We start from the raw sequence: 23,141 nt of genomic DNA on the forward strand, positions 1-23,141 counted from the left end.
GATTATCCCATGTCTCGCACGGAGGGATTTTCAGATTTTCAAAATTGAAATTAACGATCGGGAGCAGATTATTTCTGACATTTTTGGAAGACGTTTAGTCACAGACACACAGAGAGAGAGAGAGAGAGAGGGGGGGGGGGAGGAATAACAAAAACATACATGTATTCAGGGATAATATGAAAATCTATCATTATCATGGCATCTGTCACCCGTTGTTAGGTAATTTCGTTTTCATTGTGCGCAAAGTCTTAAATGAGGTGAACCGAGCGGGAAGAAATAAAAAAGCACACACACACACACACACACACACATACGCACGCACCAACAGACACAAATATCCGCGACACATGCAGTGTTTATTCTGTTTGTGTTTAGTGATTTTGATATCACTCCGCATGATGACGATGAAGATTAGTTTATGTTGTGAATTTCACGTCTTAGTTGATATGCATTTGGTGTCTGGGTGCACGGTTACTGATGTATCATGGTTTTTTGTTGTTGTTTTTTTCTAAGCTGAAAATCTTTGGATCCCATCATTAATCCGGATTGACGCCTATTAGTCACATACGCAAGTCTGTTTTATATATATAATTCTGCATCCAGCTTTATTTGTGTAGATAAGCAATTGCAGCAGTAAAGCATGCGATTGAATCAGATATAATAAAGTTGAAAACGTTAAAGACAAATATTGTCTCCTTAAGGTCGTCCTGTGTCTACATAATAAAATAATTGCGAGCATATGCCTCCCTACGGTTGAATCCATATAATAATAAGAAGAAAGAGTCTCGAGTACGCCATTTTAGTTCCAACAATGTTTTTATTAACAAAACTTTCGGCCCGCCTCGAGCCTTCATCATTGTATACAATGATGAAGGCTCGAGGCGGGCCGAAAGTTTTGTTAATAAAAACCTTGTTGGAACTACAAATGGCGTACTCGAGACTCCTTGTTCTTCTTTTAATAACATTCGAAGTCCAACACATCAAAAATTGCAAGACGAACATTGTACACACACACACACACACACACACACACATATATATATATATATGTATATATATATATATATATATATATATATATATATATATATATAGCTTGATTCCAATCCAAAAGGCGCTAAATCCATTGAAAAATGATGGATTCAGCGCCTTTTGGAAAAAAGCTCGTCATGCCTACACAAAGTTCTGGTATATATATACGCGTATATCTGTGTATAACATATTACAAATCATTCGCAGCAGTAGAACCACTACATGCATAGACCTATACGATGAGGAGAGGATTCCATGACCTCAGAAGTCTGTCTTTCTTCAGCATGAACATAAAGCAATTCAAGTACAGCCAGCCAGCAATTGACTGATATGCCTGCGCTCTCTCATTGAATTAATTATTTGTCATCAGTACACGGCCCAACATTTACATTTTAATGAAGTTCATTGATCTAGACTACTGACCCCAAGAGCGACCTGAATTCAGAAATATTCCTTGATGTATTTTTGTTCATTAAACAAACAAACACACACAAAAAAAACCCCCACAATATACATGTATATGTACATGTACATGTACATGTATATATATATATATATATATATATATATATATATATATATATATGTATATATATATATATGTATGTATAGATACATGTATATGTACAGGTATATATGTATGTACATATATATACATATATATATATATATATATATATACATATATATATATATATGTATATACGTGTATATGTACATGTATATATGTATATATGAAGAGTTCGTTTGCAAAAACCGATAAGTCCATTTTTGGAGATTTTGAAGTACGGTCTCTGTCATAAAGTACAAAATAATACCTTTTAAATGATATATCGGTCACTACATTTAAAGGTACATTTTTAAAGTTATGGTCAAATGAAGCAAAAATTTTCTTATTATTCTCTTTATTTTTCTTGACCTTTAATCGCAAATATCTCCATTTGACAAATATGGACTTATCGGTTTTTGCAAACAAACGCTTCATATATATATATCTATATCTATATATATATATATATATATATATATATATATATATATATATGTATAGACATATATCATATCATACATTACTTTCCTTAGAAATGTTATGGTAGGAATCAGATTTTATCGTCAAGTTTGATAACTTGTATCTTGACCTTATCTTTGGCCCGAAAGCGATTGTCAATACATTTTTTATCATTCTTTAAGGAGACTAACTGATCACTAGGAGTATTGCTACCTGAAGTTGTGGTTAGAAATGACATTCTGATTTACAGTGCACTCCCCTTAAAACGGATACAATTATAACGAAATTCTGGTTACAACGAAATAAAAATTCAGGCCCAAGATTATCCTCTTCATGTATTCTTATTGTTCATTTGTTCGGTTATAACAAAATTTCAATACAACGAAAGAAAACTGCCGGTCCCGAAGACTGCCTAAGCGTTATAACGGGAGTCATACAGCATAGTGAAGTTAGACTTAAGCCTGGATAGTACAAATTGATTATTGTCTAAGGCTACCCTTTCAACCACACCTTATTAGGCCTACTACTGACTGGACATTCTAAGCTGAAGTATTGGTTAGATATTATAATTCATTTGTATTTCTCACAAAATCATAAGGCATAACGATCTCTTATCTTGATATTTGACTCCATTTATGTAGATTGTCTTCCACTCTTCCTGCCAAATGGAATTGCTACTGAATATGCAAAGATAATAATGCACACACACACACACTAGTGCACACACACACACACACACACACACACACACAATGACATATTCCTAGACAAAGGTCAGTGGTGTTTGACCTATTTAAAAGATTAAAATGTAATTGGCACAAATCAAGGAGCAGACACACATACACACAGCAACGATAGCAAAGAAAATTCTCTAATTTTTCTGAGGGGAACGAGTTTGATGATGGTTTTTGTTTGTTTGTGTGTTTGTTTGTTTTTTAAGAGAGGTTGTGTTTTGGGAATGAATGATGGACAGATGGATAGAAAGACAACTTCAGAAATCATAAAGCCTTTCATTGCACGTCCTGGCAGGAGCATGACAAAGAGACAAACTTGTATCCCTCATATCAAAGTCTGTTTGAAGCTTCCTGCTGTTTATTGGCAAACATCTAGCAACAACCATTATAGGATGTGGTGGATGGTCAAATTCCAATCGCTAAATTATTGATTCACCCATGATTTCCATGGGACAGTTTTGACATCAAAACCAAATTTAATTTGTAGATGTGGTTACGAAAAGTGTTACTGTGCACACATGGGTCATGTACACATGTGAATTTATGGAATTTATAGACTTCTCAATTCTAAGAATACAAACAAAAATAGGTCTGGTGTTTTTAAAGGTAAGTATGAGTATGGACTGGCAATCACTCGAAAGGCTCTCTGGTCATTTCCAGGTAGGGTATAATGCCTTAAGTGTAAATCTACCTTTCTTATACATTGATTAAAGGAACACAACCCTGGAATGCATTTCCATGTTGGTTCCTTGGTCAAAACATGAACACACAACTCTCTGATTGTTAAGACCATCTTGAATTTGTATAGTGTGTATTTAATGTAGTACACTGAATCTACAAAATTCCGATACACCCATAACAGACTGGCAGGTCTACAGTGGAAAATTGTTATAATGAAGACGAATTTTCAAGGACCATTATGATGCCAAAAGACCGGCCGTGTTTTATCACTTTTTTGTTGTTGTATCAGCGTACAAAAACAAAGAAATATCGAGCTGGGACATCAAAATCACCTTACTTTAAGAAATCAGAACATTTCAAACCTCTTAAAAACAAAGTTTCACTGTACAGACCTAACCAGGTCCCATAGGTCATGACGTGTTAAGATCTTTATGAGGCTAACATGGAATAACAAGGGAAGTTAATTTGCATATTCTGCGCAAACTTGAAAGAATAATCATGTAAAATACACCTCACTTCCTTTTACAATAAAGACTTTACTGTACTTTGAGTGTTCCAGTAGATCTGTATTAAACAAACTTTCCTGCACTGCTTTGGTTTTGTTGCTTTTCTTCTTTGTGCATGTATGGATCTCTAGCGTACATTATAAAGTGCTTGTGTTTTATTCATTCATAGCTTTTTTAGAACCTAGTTATCCAAATGATGTATTTCTTGTACAAAGAATTCAAATAGATATGGGAAAAGTAGATACACTGTATATAGAATGAACAATTCTTGAAGAGGGACAAAGAATTGTCCTATTATACGTGTTTTGTTTTGTTTACACGCCGTGTAAACAAAACACGTATAATAGGACAAGGTGTTTATCTTCAGTCATGTTATGTACATGCATACTATATCAATTCCAGGCAGCACATACAATCTAGACATCCATACAATCAATAATTCTTGTTGCCAGAATCAGAAAAGCGCATTTTCTTAGCAGGACCTACACTTCAAGCAAATGAAGGTACAAAATTAATTGTTGAAAATATGTTATATACATTTTTCCTCGTCAAAAAAACAAAAAGATGTATAGTGAAAAGAAATTAGTATCTTTTTCTTTATATTTTCATCAAACGTCCCTAGATGTAAATCTCTGACATACAAGCACAACTGATGCCAAAATTTGCATATAATGTATTATTTTGTCTGTATCTCATTGGTGGGAAACAATATCTCTGAAATATTGTGACAGCACTTTTAGTTACTAATTATCCATTTCTCCATCTTGAGATTATGTGTTTTTTTAAAATAAATTTACTAATTTTGTAATATAGGCCTACCTTTAATGAGCTCATTCACATTTCAAAGCGGTTTCACGATAGTACCCTTTAAAACATCATAGTGTTGGATCATCGGCAGTGTCATATTGTTCTTTTTCTTTTATGCAGCCACCAACCCCCCCCCCCCCCAAAAAAAAAAAAAAGAAGAAAGAGAGCGAGAGAGAGAGAGAGAGAGGGAGAGAGAGAGAGAGAGAGAGAGAAGAGGGACATGTTGTACATGTACTGTGATAATAATTTGCAATCAGTTTTATGTTCAACATAGAGCACATACTATAGATATTGTGTTCAGAGTCGCAATGAATAGACGTATGAATTATACGCACAGCTTGTCGACAGAATTTGCTGTCTGTGTCTACAGTTTATCATAATCATATTTGATGTATGTTTATTCATCCCATAGCCAGACTTTGCTCGGTTAACGGCCTGTGCATGATCTCACGCCAATCTAACTAAGCTGCATTATTCAATGTCATATGCTGCAGATAAGAACTTTGTTATGTAAATATCTCATTATGTATTAGGTCATAGATACCATATCAACTTATGAAATCTACATCTTCTTTAGGCTTATGTAGACTTTGCTTTGTTGATTCGTTTCGCTAAGAAGTGATTGGAGCAAACCACCATTTGGACTTTGCCTTGAAGCCACATCTAGCACATGATTTTTAGTCTATCAGAATTACATTCATGTAATTCAGGATATACTCCCATCCCTACATAGAGAGAAAATGGCCGCAGAAGAGACAGGAAATTGATAAAATGGGTAAGTGTTGCTATAGGCTACATTATTACTAACGTTCTTAAATTAGTTTTACCATAGCTTAAACAGTAAAGTATTTACAAAGAATCCTACAATATAATATACAATTAAACCTCTTATCATTTCTTCTTTTTTTTTTTATCTAACTGCAATGTATTATCGGAAAGCTGGTGTTGGATCGGGCAGAATGTAATCATGATTTGTATTGAAGCATAAGCTGCAAGCTTGTTTGAGCAGGGGCCTTTTTTATCAAAACGTGTGATTGATTAAAAGTGGATGGGAGTTATCATTTATTTTACGATCAATAAAACTCTCGCTGAGTAAAACAGGGCCCCAATATGATAGGTATTTAACCTCCCTCCCCCTTCTCTCTCTCTCTCTCTCTCTCTCTCTCTCAAAAAAGGAAGACATTCAAAAAAACTTGTTATGCAATAATATACATTTTAATGGTTCTTTTCGCTAATATTATTCTATACTGTTACAGTTTTTACTCATGCTTCGTACAGTTTTTGTTCCCTTGGTAACTCAAATCAATGTCATTAATGATTGAAAACTTAAGTATTTGTTGCAAAACATGATAGTTACTGGTTTGTCATCTGTATGCATAGCGCACGGATAATGAAATGTCCAAAGATGCAATCACTGGAAAAGGGCGGTAAAAGCAAGTAGATATAACTTTTCTGTCCTGACCAAGGCTGATATGAATAAATAAAGTGCCGACATTTAATATGAACATAAAGTATTGAAGCTGTATATGTATTTAAACTTGAGTGTTGACATTCTCTTCATTTATATCATTTATCGTAGGTGTCCACACATTGTTATTCGGCAAAACAAAATTCCTCAGCTACTATGCTGGACACAACACGTCTACCACTGGATCGCAGAATAAAAGAATTGCAGGTCAACATTAACTTATACATGCATTTCATTCCATTGTGATCTTGGAACGGCTGTAGCAGGGACTTCAGTCAAAGATTTAGCTAGAGCTCTTCCCCGTGCGCATCGCAGCTTGTGGGGAAACGCAGGCCACTTAATTCTGCCATTGTCATTCCCGAAGGTGTCTTTGAGACTCCATTAAATCAACTTGGATTGAGGACTTACCTGAAACTCTGGAACTGATAAAAAAGAAAGTGGTTTCAATTCTAGAATAGATGCTTTGTGGATAAAGTAACTCAGGGCTTAACACAGTCTGGATATACTCTGTCTTCGTTGAATTTAAGAAGCTGAGGAAACCATGGGTTGTCTGCGTAATTCAGAACTGTGGCTCATTTTGGCATCATTAATTCTAGCTCAGTTCCTATCAGCTGGATCAATCCAGTTGACTTTCACAGAAGGGCAAGATGCACTTGTCGAGTTCACATTCCGTTTCGTCAACCCTGCTGAGGTAGCTATTGAGATTTGGAAGGACTCTAGCATACTGTTCGACAAGACCGGTGAAGAAAACTTGAATGCTCAGCAAGCAAATAGAATAAAGATGTCCATGCAAGCAAGGGGTGAAGATACAGTTGTGAGACTGAGTATCACCGACATCACAAGAGAGGACGATAGTGCATACATTTGTGTTCTATACGACCGATATGGCACTACGGTTCTAGAGACCCAAAGTAATTACATATCAGTCGACTTCCCTTCAGGGCCAGCAAGGTGTACCAGTGTTGCACCATCGGATTTCTTTCACCAGAATTATCTCGGCAGTGACGAAACATGGATGATTATCAGCTGTCTTGTTACCATGGGTACGCAAGCCAGCTACATCGCCTGCTTCAATCCTGATTCCACTTTACTCCCTTTAAGCATTCGTTCTAACGGAACACATTTGAGAGGCATGTTCTGGACCAAGAAGGACGTGCCAGCATTCTGCTGCTCTGCTACGTTTGAGAATGGTGTGGACAAGTGCAATTGCATGGAGTACAAGAGTCACAAAGAAGAGGTCTTGTGTTCTCCCTCTCAATCTACAGAACCTCATTCTCAGTATGATACTTTACAATCTGTAGAGAATCAGTTGCAGCAAATTTCTTTATTTTCAATAATCATTATGTCCTTGTCAGCAGCAGGAACTGGTTTATTAATTTTATTCTTTTCAATTCTATTTCTTGTGATATGTGATTGTTGTTGGTAGAGACTAAATAAACTGAACCCTATAGAAAAAAAAAACTATATCCCAGTCAATACTGATATCAAGTTAGGGCTATTTTGGAAGCAAATCAAAAGTTCCTATAAAAAGCAGCTAATCAAATTTGTCTGTGAGGGAGCTCATCACATCAAATGTTTCCATATAGGGGAGTTCAAGGGGAAAAAAAGTCTCCATATGAGAGCTCAAATAACAGAACAATAAGATGATGATGATGATGATGATAAAAAAAATAATAACAATAATAATTCCTAGGATCTGCACAAACACAAGTAAACCCTGAAATAAAAGTATAGGCCTAAACTTAGTTAGAACAGTAAGCATGTAAATGATAAAATGACAGATGGGTTGCATTAAGGTATCAAATATATATGCCAAGCCTTATAAGACGGTTTACGAAGATTATGTCAATGTATGCAGAAATAAGGTACTTCAGGAGCCAAGTATTTACAGTGTAGACCTACTTGAAACATCCTAAAACCCATTTTTTTTTTTTTTAATTATATCTTGCATTAACGTAGTGCGAGAGTAGACATACAATTATTGAGATATCTGCACCACTCAATTCACAGCCATTTATTTCGTCACTGCTGGTAACCGCCATCCACCTACCGTCACAGACTTATCTAGGAACAACAAACGCGAACCAAGAAGGGACAGATGCCACTACTAAGCCATTCACATTTCCGATGCTTAGTCATTTTTCTTACTTTTTCATTGAAAATATTCAAAATATTCCATCAAAAGTGTGCACCAGCCTGTTTGTATTCAGTTTTTAAATTGCAAAATTTCCTTTATACCCACTCCCACACACCCTCTTCTGACTGGTCACTTAGTTTGTTTCCCAGGGGCGGATCCAGGAATTCCGTAAAGAGGGGGTGCGTTTACAAAATTAAAGTGGGGGGGGGGGGCGCACGCACCCCTCCCCATTTTTTCTTTTTTTTTCTTTTGTTTCAACAAAAAATAAAGGGGGGGGGGGGCGTGCGCCGGTTGCGGTCCTCCCTGGATCCGCCCCTGTTTCCTCACACATATTCTCAAAGTTTTCCCACTTCTACCCCTTCCTGAAAAAAAATCCCCAAAACAGTGCCTCTGTATACTACACTGGATAGGATATTACAAAGGCTGAATATATTTTTGACAATTCAAACCCTAGATTAGATTTAAATTCCAATAATCAAAATTACAGGTTATTAATGCTATATGAAACACATTTTCATAAGAATAAGAATAAAGCGCACTTCATCTTTTCATTTTGTGAAATCTTTCCTACATGTCTACATATCCAAAATGGACGTTGTAACTGTCACATATTTTTGTTCATGAGATGAAAATTCCTTATGCTACTGTATTTTAATCGGGGGGGGGGGGGGGAGAAACTTGGCTTTAGTGTTGATAGGTTTGATAGATCTTCATTCAGGGATCCATGCAGAGCGGAGATGGCCATTTGGTTGAATATAGTAAATAGATGTAAATAACAAATATGTGGATGACACTTCATACAGGTATCTCATAATATATATGTCAAGAAAGGCCCCACAGTGTACTGTATGTATATACATGTACTCAACTTTCTGCAATTCAAGTGACTTCAAGCTGAATAATATTATGAACAAAGAATATTAATGTACTTGAAAGGATATGTTATCAAGTGACCAATCATCTCTTGCCCTGATTAACTTGCAACCCTATGACAGATTAAACTTCAAATAATAAGGCTATTCTTAGATGTGGAAGAGAGTATACTAAACAAAAAAAAATGTGTAGAAATGGAATATGCTTTGATAATTCCTTTGATTCAAATTTCATTGTCTTAAATCGTTATTAGAAATGAACCTTTGCATTTTCCTTAAGCTTTTGTAAGCATTAAAGTTGAACCAAGTTGAAGTGAATCAAATTAAATCATTGGAAACTGCTGATGGCAGTCAAAGAAAGCAACTAGAATCTTGAAAATGAAAGGAAAATATTAAGGTAATGGCTCTGAATATGACAAGGGTTGGAATAACGAGTCATTACATCAAAAAGTCTCACACATTCTCACTACACAGTCCTGTATTTGTTAAGAACCGGCTTTTAATGGTGTCTGTCAAAGATTCTACTGATAACCCTCACAGATTTGTTCCATCAGGTTCTGAGAGGAAATGGATTAAATCAGTGGAAGGATAAAATAGAATAGTGTAAATATGTGATTTGCAAATATGTTACATAGACTTGAAAATAAACATTGTGCATATACATGCACTGTTCATGCACTGTACTGTGTATTCAATATTGTATATGTGTTTGGGGTGGCTACTGTCCTGTTGAAATTATAGTTTGTTTGGTGTTTTTTTTTTCTGTTCATGTGCATTCTTGTGTCCATGACTACATGACATTGTGTGTGTAGGCGTGTATGTGTATGTACATGTATGTGTATGTGTCTACATTTCTATTTTCAAAGATATCATTCACACATCAATGAATTTCTTAAATGGTGTAAAATGCCAATGACTCCATTAATTAACAAACAAGAAACAATTGAATTGGTTTAAGAAGCAGGAAACCTGTATATTTTGTATTTTATTCATTATGTTTATGCCCTTAGCCCCTAATATGTTTGATTTGTGGCACTTTTGTCTGAAATACAAAGATATAGAGTTAAGAGAAAAAAATAATGTATCACTCCTATGCATTTATGTCACTGTAAAACACCTCATCTCACATGAAAAAAAGACACTCAGGACAAGATGCTTACCATCTTCAATCACATATTTTAATTCATATCAATTTTTGACTCATCAAATCTGCAAAGTACCAATTACCAGTGGATCTAAATTCCTCATACATTGTACTTGTCTTTCAGTGATTCTTGCTGCTGGGATCAGACAGATGTATGGTCTACAGTACAATTCCATGTGCACACATGAAACAGATTGGCAGCTATCTGTTTTGTGATTAGCTGTTTCACATTAACATGTTATGTTTAGTGGAAAATACACTGTGATATATTTGATATACATTGTATGTTTAGTTAAACCTCACTCAACTATGACACACAAGCACCACACAAAAATGCCCACAGTTTTGTCTACATTTGTTGGAAGAACATGCTCTGTCTGAAAATATGAAGGAATTATAAAACATGTATAGATTTGGAAACTGAATTTGGATCACGTATGTCAAACCTTCATGGAATACCTTTTATTATTCCTAAATGTACCCATAAAGACTCTAAATATTTCCTTCAATTTGACACTATTTGTCGAATACCATGTAGTAGGTACAACTGTAAATGCAGTCCTGGTGAAAGATTTCGGATAAAGACACAAAAGTAAACTTAAAAACATGTACACTGAAGTAACCTTCCATAGTCAAGTGTTCATCAACTTGCATTTTCCTCACATAAGCACATTCCATTGTTGATGAATAACAATGTACATAATAGTGTAAGAAGGTTTCCTAGAAACTTGTATCTGTGACTCTGACAAACATCTCAGAACTAGCACACTCTTTGGTGAAGACAGACAATACTGTAGTTGTTTGTATCCTAAGCTAACATTTAAGTTTACCAAACTAAACGGAATGATATACAGTTGGTAAAAGTTGAGGATTTCAAATTCAAACGAGTGAAGTCAAAACCTGACCAACAAAATCACTGTCGACTATTACATTATTGTTATAATTCCCACAATAAAAATAAATCCTGATCAAACATAACACATACTGATACAATGTATATACCTGTAGTTCATCCACATAACCTCATCCCACTGATAATCTTTCATTGAAAAATGTATTCAGCGAGTTTTTGAAACTTTGTTACTGTCACCTCTGTGTACTCTTTCACTCAACCCAGAATATGATAAGAAATATATTCACTTTCAATTTCCATTTTACTGAAATTGTATATAACTTTAGTCTGCATATAATGTACATTTGCATTTTAATGAAATTATCTCCATCAGATGGAAGATTAGAGGTCATATCGAAATCTGCTGAGTAATATACTCAAGTCAATGGTCCACTACAAAAGGCATCTTAATAGAGCTCAGTGATATCACAAAATAATCACTTTTCGCCGAGGACTATTGGGCTTGAAGAGGAGGCTCAGTTGAATGTGTAAAAGAGGTAGACTTGTGCTTTATCCATACTCCTCTTCCACAGCACCATCTATCAGCACTTATGTTCTCACCATGCTGTGTTGAAAATAAGATCACACCTGGCGAGATTTCTGAAGTGAAATATCTAATTTCAATTTAACCATGAATCAATTGTTTCATTGCCTTGGTGCTCTGCAATATGTCAAAGCTGAGTCAGACATAGTGTTTTCCCTTCACCATGATAAGTTAAACTTTATCACAATTCCATAACAACAAATGCGACATAAAGTTACACAAGGTGATTACAACTAAGACTAAAGGATTATATACTCATTATTCAAAGACAGGAATTTTCAACTGGAAATCTGTCCCAATTGAAACAAGCCAGGACATGTGACAGTTGATAAAGAAAGGGATTAACATGTAGTACTCCTTGAAATGTAATTGACAGCTAATCTTGCGTAAAAGGAATCTCCTTATTGCTGGTTTGTTGTAAATGAAAGCCCCCATGCCACAACATATTTATGACACCTTTAGAATAGAGTTAAATAAGATTTACAGAATGGTTAAGGTTAATCATAACCAGACTCAATGTGAGAAGTTATGGAATTTTACAATTTCCCATGTTTTCTAAAATCAGTTACTGGTATATTCTATTAGCAGAGGCACATCCTCAAATTGATAAAGGTGATAGTGTCAATGCTACTCATGTATTCCCACATAGCCGAACATAAATCTTCACACAATTTTACCTTTTTTGACATGAAAGCAACAGTCTTGTAACAACCCGGCAACAGTTTGTTCGAAAAAGTCTATGTAAGTCATTAACCTGCATTCTTGGCCTAAATTCATCTTAATTTGTATTAACAAATTTCATCCTTCATTTCCTGAAAGTTCTAAACTCTGGGCTTTTTTTTTTTCTGCTTTTATTATATCCAGTACGACCAGAGTGAACATGATGTACAGTTCTTTACATAGCTTTACAGCTATGAATACAAAATTGTTCCACCTGCATTCTATCAAAGCAACATAGATGCTGCTGACAGTGACACAAGGAATACCCAATATATAATACATCATGTAAAAACTCATGACGCACTCATGATATCATACAGTAAGAAATCACAGCAAGCATGATTGAGGTGGTGGACAATTGAGGGCGCCCTATTTCTTGAGGGATTGTGGAGGTTGAGGATAGAAGCCTGCAGTTGGTTTGGCAGGATCAGCAAAGGTGTGGAATCGATGCTGGAGTGGCATATCTGTTGGAAATAACGAAATGGAGCAGAAAAAAAGGAGCATGCAGTAATCATGCAAATCATAGGAGGAACAATTCAAAATCCCTCTGGGCAAATAGTGTACAGCCAAGCCTGCTTCTGTAACCAACTGCATAGTAAAGAGACAAAAATCATCTTCAATGCTTTGAATAAATAGCCAATAATTTATGAGGACATGTCAGCACTAAATCCCCATGCTACAAAGGTCATTATGTTTCCCCCAGGTGGTAAAAAAAAAAAGGTTTGAGTATTTTCCTTAATGAATGTATTTGATTTTATTTTATTTGATTTATCTATTCTATTCTCTGTATGGCGTCATTTACAATTCTTTTGTTAATTGATATAATCAAACATAATATACCGTATACAAATAATAAGATACTCATTACATGTATATCTAGTTTCTACAATTTCAACAATTTTCATGCACTACACATACATCTGTGACAAAATCACAGTACATGTGTTATGAATTACCATACAGAACGGTTGCCAATAATAAGCATTTCATGATACTTAGCCTACAGAAGAGAACAGTGGGAAGGAATAGGAGAACCATTCTAACCAATCAACAGCATCTATGCAGTATTGTCATCACATACCTTTGAGCCCCATACTTCCAACAGGTTACTGTATATGTGACTCCAGCTTCAAATACACATGTCGCTCAAAATATTATGTTACACTACTGAATGGTTTGGACCAATTTCAGACTGATTGTATTGCAGAAAGAGTTTATGACAACTCCTTTCATATACTTTGACAAAATCAAATTGCATTTCTACGTAATGAAACAGATATGACAATTGAATATGGAAAATTTCTCCTTAGTCCACTCTTCCAAAGTTGAGAATTTACATGAGCTTAATGTCACGTAATACTGTATACGCTATAATTTTCGCGTACATAAATTTTTGCGAATTGCCGCTGTCACACATTTTCGCGAGTGGTTAAATTCGCGATTGGGGGACCAGAAAAAATATGAAGTGGCAAAGAAAGTGTGAATTTTCAACTTACCAGCAAATAAGAATGATACTAGTTATACACTGCATGAAAAAAAACTTACAAAACTCTGTGAACTAGTAAGTTAGAATTCAACATTTTTGAAGTCCATCGCGCTAGATTTCTGACGAGTGGTCCCCTTGCGATAATGGATTGGTTCTCTGCAGTATTCGTAAGTAGACGTGGACGTGCTTACAAGCTTAGCCAGTATGGTCTGTTCGGTAAGCCGTGACATGGTATACTGGTACTGAAATGTTTGTATCATCGAGGCGAGGGATTCATTTTGGAAGGTAATATTTTTGTGTGTTGTTAATTTCGCGAATAGCTCCCGACTCGCGAAATTCGCAAAAATAAAACCTCCGCGAAATATAAAGCGTATACAGTAATCAAAACCTTGTGGAGAATGCAAAGAAACTTGCATCACACACAAGTGGAAATGTCAAATATTTATCTGTCCCCCTCAATCATATGAGGGGCTGACTATATGATTTGATAGGGAACAAACACATTCTGGTGTAGAAAGGAGCACATCTGACCTGCTATGTAGTCCAGCTGAGGAATGGCTGTAGTGGCATATGTCTGGATGAAGTATCCCCACAAGGTGTTGAGACTGTGGTGGCTATTGTCCACTGCTTGTCCAGGACCATCCTGGACATCCTCATTGGAGTGGGCGTGTCCTTCTGGGAGGTCCATGTCGGTCTGGTCAGTGAAGAAGGAGCCCCACTGGCCTGAGGTGATGAATTCTTTCTCGGTAGTCGATGGCCCCTGATCACAATCATAGATAATGCAGCATTAGCTCACATATCAAAATCATAACAGCAAGATCAACATCACCTTCCAAGAAATGAGGGCCATAGTTAAAATTTTTGATTGCTCTTTTTCTGCCCAGTAGCTAGGTGAAGCACATTAGGGAATGCTCTTTTTTTTCTTTTTGATCTGCATGTTTTTTTTTTTATTATCGTGTTGTATAGGAATGCTTTATTTGATGATGACGACGACGACAACGATGATGATGATGATAATAATAATAACAATAATAATAATAACACAATGATACTAGTAATAACATTCTTAATAACAGTTTCTACCAGTCAAAGTAGTGTCTAATGACCTTAAAATACAACAAAAGGCTCTTAATAGTGATTTTAATTTATGAAGGGTGGAATCTATTAAATCTGCATATTTACTACATATATTATCAAACAAAATCAAAGTTTGCCATTTCTGCAGTTGGAACATCTTAACACCTTCCTTTTCCAAGTGTGGTGCTTGAAGGGTTTTAAAGCCATTCACAGGAAAGAGAAACCTTCCTCCAAAGTTTGACCTTTCATCTTTGGCAACTGATTTGATGACAAAAAGTTTTGAACACAATGTTTAGTGATTGATAGGTATCAAGAAGCCATGGCAACCATACTCTGATCTTGGTCCTTTTAGTTTGTGGTGCATCTGTCTCATCACGAGGAGACCATTCCTCCAAGCCTTCTGCCTCCAGTTCTTCCAGGATGAGGAATGGATACCAGCCCACTGAGCTGGGAGGGATGATGTCTGACCTCACGCTGTCACCAAAGTATGCAACCTAAATAAATATAAATGGCAACAAAATGCATAAAATTCTTCTCATCCACAAGAAATAGAAAATAAAACAACCCAGAAATGCAGTTACCAAATATCATTTTTCTCTTTGAGGAGATAATAGAAAGATTAAATGAGAACTTACCTGTTTGAAATTTGATCTTTATTTTACGAGGGAGTTGTAGGAAGAGAATACATTGAGAGACCCGCTTTGCGCACGCGCAGTCATTTTTCGAAGCATCAAATGTGGCTGCTGGATATTTGAAAGATTATGGAGAACTTAGCTTCACGTTTGAAACTTTGGGAGGGAGAGGAGGGAATGTATTCTCTTCCTACAACTCCCTCGTAAAATAAAGATCAAATTTCAAACAGGTAAGTTCTCATTTAATCTTTCTATTTTACTTCTGGAGTCTCCGAAAGAGACTACATTGAGATTTTGAAGCCCAGTAGCCATATTTGTAAGAAATATAACAGAAATGACTATGAATTGTCATTTACCAAAACGGTAAATTGTTTACCTTGCCTGGTCATTTTAGTAGAGCAGTTGAAAGACACTTGCTCCCATCCAGCAAAGGTTTTCTGTAGTACTTTCTGAAAGTCTTTTCATTCGTCCAGCCTGCCTTCTCAAGGATAAACGAAACTGGCAAGTCTGCTCTGTGTGCAGCTGACGTCGCAGCTGCTCTTGTTGAGTGAGCCTTATATTTTGAAGTGTCGATTCCTGCCGCTGTCATAACATCTTTGATCCACCTGGAGATGGTTTGTGACGTAACTTTCGCATGGGGTCTGCGAAAACTAATAAAGAGCCGACGCTCTTGGCCCCGAATTTCCTCAGTCCTCCGTATGTAGGCTTTGATGTAGTTGACAACGCACAATCGACGATCTGGAGGGTAGGCTCTCATGCTCAGTGTGTAGCCAGCGTTTCCAGGCCTATTTTGTTTCAGTAGCTCGCTGAAATGAAATGTAACTGATGATCCCTTGAGTATCATGTTGTCCAAATTCAGGAGCTGCAACGACTGTGCTCTCTGTGTTGAGATGAGAGCCATGAGCATGCATAGCTTTTTGGTGAGATCTTGTAGGCTCAGTGCATTTGCCGGTGACAGCTTTCTGAGATAGCAAAACACAATATTTACATCCCAAGTATCTACATAGCGAGGTCTTGGGGTTCGGAGATGGAAAACTCCCTTCATAAATCTTGATATCAAAATGTTGTTCCCAACTGTAGAGGCACCATCCTCAAGAACTAGGAATGATGCGAGCGCACTTCTTGCTGTGTTGAGTGCATTGTATCCAAGACCTCCTACATGAAAAAGCTCACTAAGAAATTCTAAAACAAACTGAACACTAGAGTGAAGATGGCTTTTCTTCTTACTCTTGCAAAAGTCTTTCCACTTCTTTATGTACACACAATATTGCTTCTGGGTAGAGGCTCTCCAAGAAGCGGCCAAAATGTCCACAATTTCCTTCTTTAGTCCTGTCCTTTCGAAGGGCTGCCGCATAACCTGCAACAGAGAAGATCAATTCGATCATACAAGGGATGTGGTTCATGCGTAACAGGTTGCGTTAATAGGTTCCTACTCCTTGTAATTAGCACTGCTTCACCCTTTAACATCCTTTTCAGCTTAGGAAACCATGCCTGTGTGGGCCAATTTGGCACTACCATTATGCCTTCAGCTCTATCTGTTCTAATTTTTTGAAGACATCTTGGGATGAGACAGAATGGGGGAAAGGCATAGAATTTGAATTCTCCCCAATCCAACGTAAATGCATCTACGGCTTCTGCATTTGGATCTGGCAACCAAGTGACATATCTCTCAAGTTGGTTGTTTAGTCTGGACGCAAAGAGATCAATGTCTGGAAGCCCAAAAACTGAAACTAGTTTGTTAAAGGCTTGCTTGTTAAGCATCCATTCATTTCGGTCACTGAACTTTCTAGACCTGCTGTCTGCCTCAGTGTTCTCACTCCCTGGAAGGTGTGCTGCAGTAACCCAAATATTACGTTCCATGCACCACCTCCAGATGTCTCTAGCTGCACTGTCACAGTCCTTGGACTTAATACCCCCCATGTTATTCAAATAAGCAACTGCTGTTGTGTTGTCTGACCTAAGGAGGACATGAACATCATGTAAAGAAGAGCAAAAGGACTTCAGTCCAAACCCGGCTGCCAATGTCTCCAGGTAATTGATATCATTCTTTCTAGCTCTTTCCATTTCAAGATCGTTCCATCTGCCTCCTGTTTCAATGGACAGATTTGTGGCTCCCCAACCAAGCCCACTAGCGTCTGTACGCAGCTCAAGTGTAGGTCTGTTACGCTTAATTGGTGCACACTCCTCAAAGACATGATTAATCCACCATTTGAGCTCTTCTTTCCCTTCTAATGACAGCTTCATAGGTCTGTCAAAATGGCCTTTGTTAGCTTTAAGGGCGGCAATTTTGTCACGTTCTAAGCATCTGTAGAAAAGAGGGCCATGTTGGACTCCAGGGAAAGTAGCTATTATCTTCCCGATAACATGTGACACCTGCCTGATTGTGGGTCTAGTATTGTCAAGCAAGTCTGAACAGACTGTGATAATGTCCTGCATTTTCTCTTCTGGCAAGGAGATAGTCATATCACCAGTGTGCAGCTTAAACCCTAGGAATGTGAGCTCTTGTTGGGGTTCTAGCATAGATTTCTCCTCATGGACTACGAAACCTAGCTCAGACAGGAGATTTGTGGTTGCACGTACAGCCTCCTTTGTTTGTTCTATTGACTCTCCGATAATGAGAGTATCATCAAGGTAGCCTAATACTATGTGCCCCATTTCTCTCAGTGTAGCGAAAACAGGTTTCATGAGCTTGGTGAAAAGTCTGGGCGCTGTGCTGAGCCCATTTGGTAGGACTTTGAACCTGTAAAATTTCCCTTGCCATGGAAATTTCAAGAATTTTCTGTGTTCAGTGTCAATAGGAATGGAGTAGTAAGCATCTCGGAGGTCGACTGAGGCTAGGAAATCTCCTGGGGAGATTAAAAGGGCAGCTGTATGAATGTTATCCATTTTGAAGTGTTGTACGCTCACACACTTGTTCAAATCTGTCAAATCAAGTATTAGTCGAACACCCCCATTTTTCTTGGGTCGTGTGAAAATGTTTGAGAGAAATTCTCCTTCTTCATGACCACATTCTTCGATAACATTCTTAGTCAGTAAGCTTGCGATCTCTCTGTCAATACAAGCTGAATTGTGCTGGTTTGGTTTGTATTGAATGAAGGGCTTATCCCTCCTAGGGGGCATACATGCTTCTTCAAATTCAATTTTGTAACCCCTGATTGCTGCCAAAATAAATGGATCAGCTGTGATTTGGCACCATCGCCTGTAAAAAAGCCTCACTCGACCTCCGACTGCCACTGGAGCTTTCTTTGGAATACATTGCACACACGTACAAATACATTGGGGAATGCAGGTATGATCATGATGTGAATCGAAACTACCTACCTCTTTGGGTATGCTGGTAGTTATTTCTTGCGCTGCATTGGAGGCCTGTGCTGTGGAGCCTGTTGTGGGGGGCGGCTCGCTGTGCGGGGTGGTGGCTGCTTGCTGTGACCCCACTGTGGGCGTTGACCTAAAAAAGGCCTGCTACTACCGCCGGCTGTTGGTCTGTGTGTTGAGGCAGCTGAACTTGCAGTCCAGCCAGCACTTCTGTATTGTCGCTTGGAGAAAGCTGCTCCCCTGTACGGGTGGTACGTACTAGACTGTGGCCGCGAAATTGGGTTTCTCATCACCCCTGATGCAGCTTTCTGCTCCTCTTTGAGATCTTTCATTCTCTTTCCCAATTCATCCCCGAATAGGAATTTAGTGACGGGAGTGGAAGGTTTGCAAAGATGAGAGTAAGTGGCTGCCATGTCCGGCTTGATAAGTTCTTTCCTCAACGAATTGAGTTCAAAATTGGCATTGCACAGCAACGCCAATGCGTCCTGCTGTGTGTCGGTCAGCCGAGGTGATGGGAAGGACTGTATTAGCGCGCTCAGGCCCTTCGTCAGCGACTTCTGCACACGCTGTAACTTGGCATCTCTACTGCGTGTGTGTTGCGGTAGGTTATCCCAGATCGGGCCGTTCACCTTCGGTGTAGCGAGGTAAACACAGTTGCTCGGGGCTGGATACTTAGATGCCGTCTCTTCCAACACTTTTTCTTCTAGAGGGTGGCTTATGAGGTAAGTAGTAGAGCTGGCTAAGTCCTCGTCTACCGGTAGCCCTGTATCACCCGGCTTGGCAAATTTTGCTGCGAGAACGGGAATTTCTAGCACGTCTGCCGCGTCTGACGCAAATTCGCCTTCTTCTCTGTTGGCTTCGCCCGTGTCACGCACGTGCGGCTCCCCGCACTGTTGAAAATCAGTTTCCATAGGAATTTCACACTGTCCGGCGCTGTGCGCCTCATCGTACGCCACAAAATGGCGCGATGCCGGTTTCGGCGGCGTGGAGTTTACACTGGGCAGCGCGTCGACCACTTTACTCAGAAGACTTTCCAGTCTCGATAGTCTGTCCTCGACCTCCGAGGATTTTTCGGCCGTCTTTGGGCCCTGCTTCGCTTGCGGCACTTTACCCGCCATGTTAGTACCGGAAACCGTGACCGACTTAACTAGTTTCTTTTTCGGCTTGACTTGTTTGCCTGTCGGAGGGGAACGTTCTTCGCAAACAACGTTGGTGTTTGCCACTGCGCCGGGCTTAGCCGGATGATGCAGCTGTTCTTGGGGCTGTTGTACCTCCATCACCGTAGCCACCGCGTGACTTTCGTGGAATGAGGCCGCTAGAAAAGGCTGTGCTTGCCGCCTTGCTAAGCACCGAATAATCGTTGTACGATATAGGAAGATAGCGGAATCTAAATTCCACTAACTGCTGGTTTCTAGAACCGTTAATACCGCGAAATGCGAAAAAAGATCAGAATTTTCGACTGCGATAAGGGAACTGCGTTCGAATACTCGTGCGTAGAAAAGCGATATGACTGCGCGTGCGCAAAGCGGGTCTCTCAATGTAGTCTCTTTCGGAGACTCCAGAAGTAAAATACAAAATGACTCTGACATGAAGAAATATGGAAACATCTTTCATTCTCTGTTACTAAGGTTTTGTCTAAAACTTTGTGTTAAGTAATAGACAGCATATCAAGTAGTCACTGTTTTACGAAACACTGAATAATGAAACCCATGTGCGAATCACAAGCTGAAGTTTTCGTGTGCTATTTCATAATGCTAATAATTTTTTCTACTTCCATATTTGTGTTGTCCAACTTAAGAAAAGGAGATCATAATCATCTTTAAAATCTCCTAACATTAATCTGATTGAAAAGTTAAGCAAACACTCTCCTGCAATGGCACATACCAAAGGCTATAAGTTAGGAAACTGATTTCTTCCTACATTGGTGAGCTCTTTCATTCAAATGAGATATGACTTTGGTTCATCTGAGATCATAATGTCATATATTTGTTACTGTTTTGAACAGAAAGTGACCTTCATTTTTAAAAGAAAAACAGAACTCCTTGAACAAGCAAACTGCTTTTTAATGGCTTGATATTGCAACATTCAAGCTAATGGTGATTACTCCATAGGAAAAACCATGATGGGTGGATGATTACACATACCTGTGGATTCTCCTTCCCAGTAACTTTCTTGAGGTAGGAATGGAAGACCTGAACATTTCCCTGAAGATATTTACCACCTGACTCCAATGTAGTCACCTCTTTCCCCTCCTTGTTCTCAACTAAAATGTGTCGTATGAGACAGAAGTTGACACAGACAAATTCATTAACTCACTTGTGAGCAAACATTAGGACTCTCAAATTCTACAAAATATCATCTCCAGATTGCAACCAATTGACAAATTTCCCCTAAATCAACGTATATAAGCAAGAAGTTGATCAGTGTTTTAGTAGTAGCCATGATAAAAAAAAATGTCACTGGAAGAATTTCTTGAATTTGAATGAACTCCAGATATATTCTTATCTACTTTGAAAACCAGGCTTTTCCTATCAAAGAGAATTTACTGAATTAAAGTTCTGTGAATTTATTGAGCAATGCTAACACTTATAATACCCATAATTGAAATGTATACATTCAAGGACAAGTTCACCTTTATAAAGATTGAATTAAGTGAATTCAGCAATATTAGTAGGGCACATCAGTGAAAGTTTGGGGAAAATCCGACAATCCGTTCAAAAGTTATGAATTTTTAAAGTATCTGCGTAGTCACTGCTGGATGAGAAGACTACTACAGTGTCTGATGTCATATGCATACAACCATATGTGACCCTGCACCTCAAAACAAACAAAAAGTCGCCAGACATGAATTTTTAGTTAAGACCATATTCTGAAAGAGCAGACTTTAAGCTTTAAAATGATGTATAACTCAAATCAAATGGACTCTCCTTTCTTTTTAGATGCCACAAAACTCGAGCCAGTATTTAAGTTGACTTTCATGAGGTAGAAAAAAAAGGTCTTCATAAGATACTGGATAATAAGTTGAGGAAGAAATATTTTCTGATGTCACAAATTCAAGAGTTTAGAAACAGTTACAAAAGCAAATTATATGAGGTATCTACAGTCTGTAACAGGGCCGGCGCAGCCGTGGGGGCCGTGGGGGCTCGGGCCCCCACACTTTTTGTGCACCATACACAGGAATACATAAGGTGTCATCACTTTGTTAGCTCATGAAACCCAGAAGTGGGCCCCCACACTTTTGAAAACACTGCGCTGTTCCTGTGTAACTTGCATTAAAATCTTCAATTTACCCTTTCATTAGATTAATTTCATGAAAGAGATGACAGCCATTGGATTAATATGATTTATACTAACATTACTGCAATGAGCATTAAAACAACAACTCACCTATGGTGAAAAATGGCCTTTCTGATGGATCCTTCGTAAAGTACCCTGGTTTCCTAGCATACATCATACATATATCAAAGATGTCTTTCCAGTCTTTGCTGTTGGAATGATAAAAGTAATGAAAAGCAATTAAAATGTTTGAATCTAAAAAGAAAAGTGAGGTCAAGAAATACTGCACATTCCAGCATGATAGACTGATTCTTACATAACAAATGTAATACTAGAAATGTCGCTACAGCGACTGGTTATACCCCCGCCAAACAACATTTCATAAGCTTTGGTCAAAACAACATTTCATAAGCTTTGGTCAAAAAACTGAGGAAGTAGTTAAATCCGCAAGATCTTTCCTTGATCTTCTGCCATTAATATGCCGTTACCATGGCAACGTACTTTCGGGTACTGTCGAAAAATGCGTCTTGCACATCTACAACCAAAGGCACACATCTGTACCAAGTTTCATGGAAATTGGGCAAAAACTGAGGAAGTAGTTTGCAACACAAAATTTTCCATCATTTTGGCTCATAATATGTGAGCTGTTACCATGGCAACATACTTTTTGTCACTGTCAAGAAATGTGTCATGCTGACCTATATCCTAAGACAAACATTCAATATGAATTCCATGAGAATTGGAAGAACACTGATGAAGCAGTTTTGCCATGAAGCATTTTGCCCTATATTTTACCAATAACATGCCGT

At 37.9% G+C, this 23,141-nt stretch overlaps 4 protein-coding genes across 4 annotated transcripts in view; 1 reads left to right on the plus strand and 3 right to left on the minus strand.

Moving 5' to 3' along the window:
- Nucleotides 1-6,778: 6,778 nt before the first annotated feature.
- Nucleotides 6,779-9,807, plus strand: LOC140242926 (uncharacterized). The gene is made up of 2 exons (XM_072322672.1): nucleotides 6,779-7,515; nucleotides 9,801-9,807. Exons 1-2 carry the CDS (start codon nucleotides 6,779-6,781, stop codon nucleotides 9,805-9,807), a joined length of 744 nt encoding a protein of 247 aa, XP_072178773.1.
- A 2,968-nt stretch (nucleotides 9,808-12,775) lies between these two features.
- Nucleotides 12,776-23,141, minus strand: part of LOC140242911 (5'-nucleotidase domain-containing protein 1-like) — a 314,572-nt gene continuing 304,206 nt past the window's right edge. The window contains exons 7-11 of the mRNA XM_072322658.1: nucleotides 22,444-22,541; nucleotides 21,201-21,319; nucleotides 15,442-15,603; nucleotides 14,564-14,792; nucleotides 12,776-13,010 (exon numbers count right to left, since the gene is read on the minus strand). Coding sequence (XP_072178759.1) covers nucleotides 12,916-13,010; nucleotides 14,564-14,792; nucleotides 15,442-15,603; nucleotides 21,201-21,319; nucleotides 22,444-22,541 — 703 coding nt within the window. The 3' untranslated portion in view covers nucleotides 12,776-12,915. The remainder of the gene's footprint in view (nucleotides 13,011-14,563; nucleotides 14,793-15,441; nucleotides 15,604-21,200; nucleotides 21,320-22,443; nucleotides 22,542-23,141) is intronic.
- Nucleotides 16,047-20,609, minus strand: LOC140242511 (uncharacterized). The gene is made up of 2 exons (XM_072322246.1): nucleotides 20,568-20,609; nucleotides 16,047-18,002 (listed from the first exon to the last, which is right to left on the minus strand). Exon 2 carries the CDS (start codon nucleotides 17,093-17,095, stop codon nucleotides 16,127-16,129), a length of 969 nt encoding a protein of 322 aa, XP_072178347.1. The 5' UTR covers nucleotides 17,096-18,002; nucleotides 20,568-20,609; the 3' UTR covers nucleotides 16,047-16,126.
- LOC140242510 (uncharacterized) lies at nucleotides 16,972-20,446 on the minus strand. The gene is made up of 2 exons (XM_072322245.1): nucleotides 19,063-20,446; nucleotides 16,972-17,098 (listed from the first exon to the last, which is right to left on the minus strand). The coding sequence occupies exon 1, from the start codon at nucleotides 20,331-20,333 to the stop codon at nucleotides 19,083-19,085; it is 1,251 nt and encodes a 416-aa protein (XP_072178346.1). The 5' UTR covers nucleotides 20,334-20,446; the 3' UTR covers nucleotides 16,972-17,098; nucleotides 19,063-19,082.

Source organism: Diadema setosum, chromosome 19 (genome assembly GCF_964275005.1).
Source record: "Diadema setosum chromosome 19, eeDiaSeto1, whole genome shotgun sequence".
Lineage (NCBI taxonomy): Eukaryota > Metazoa > Echinodermata > Echinoidea > Diadematoida > Diadematidae > Diadema > Diadema setosum.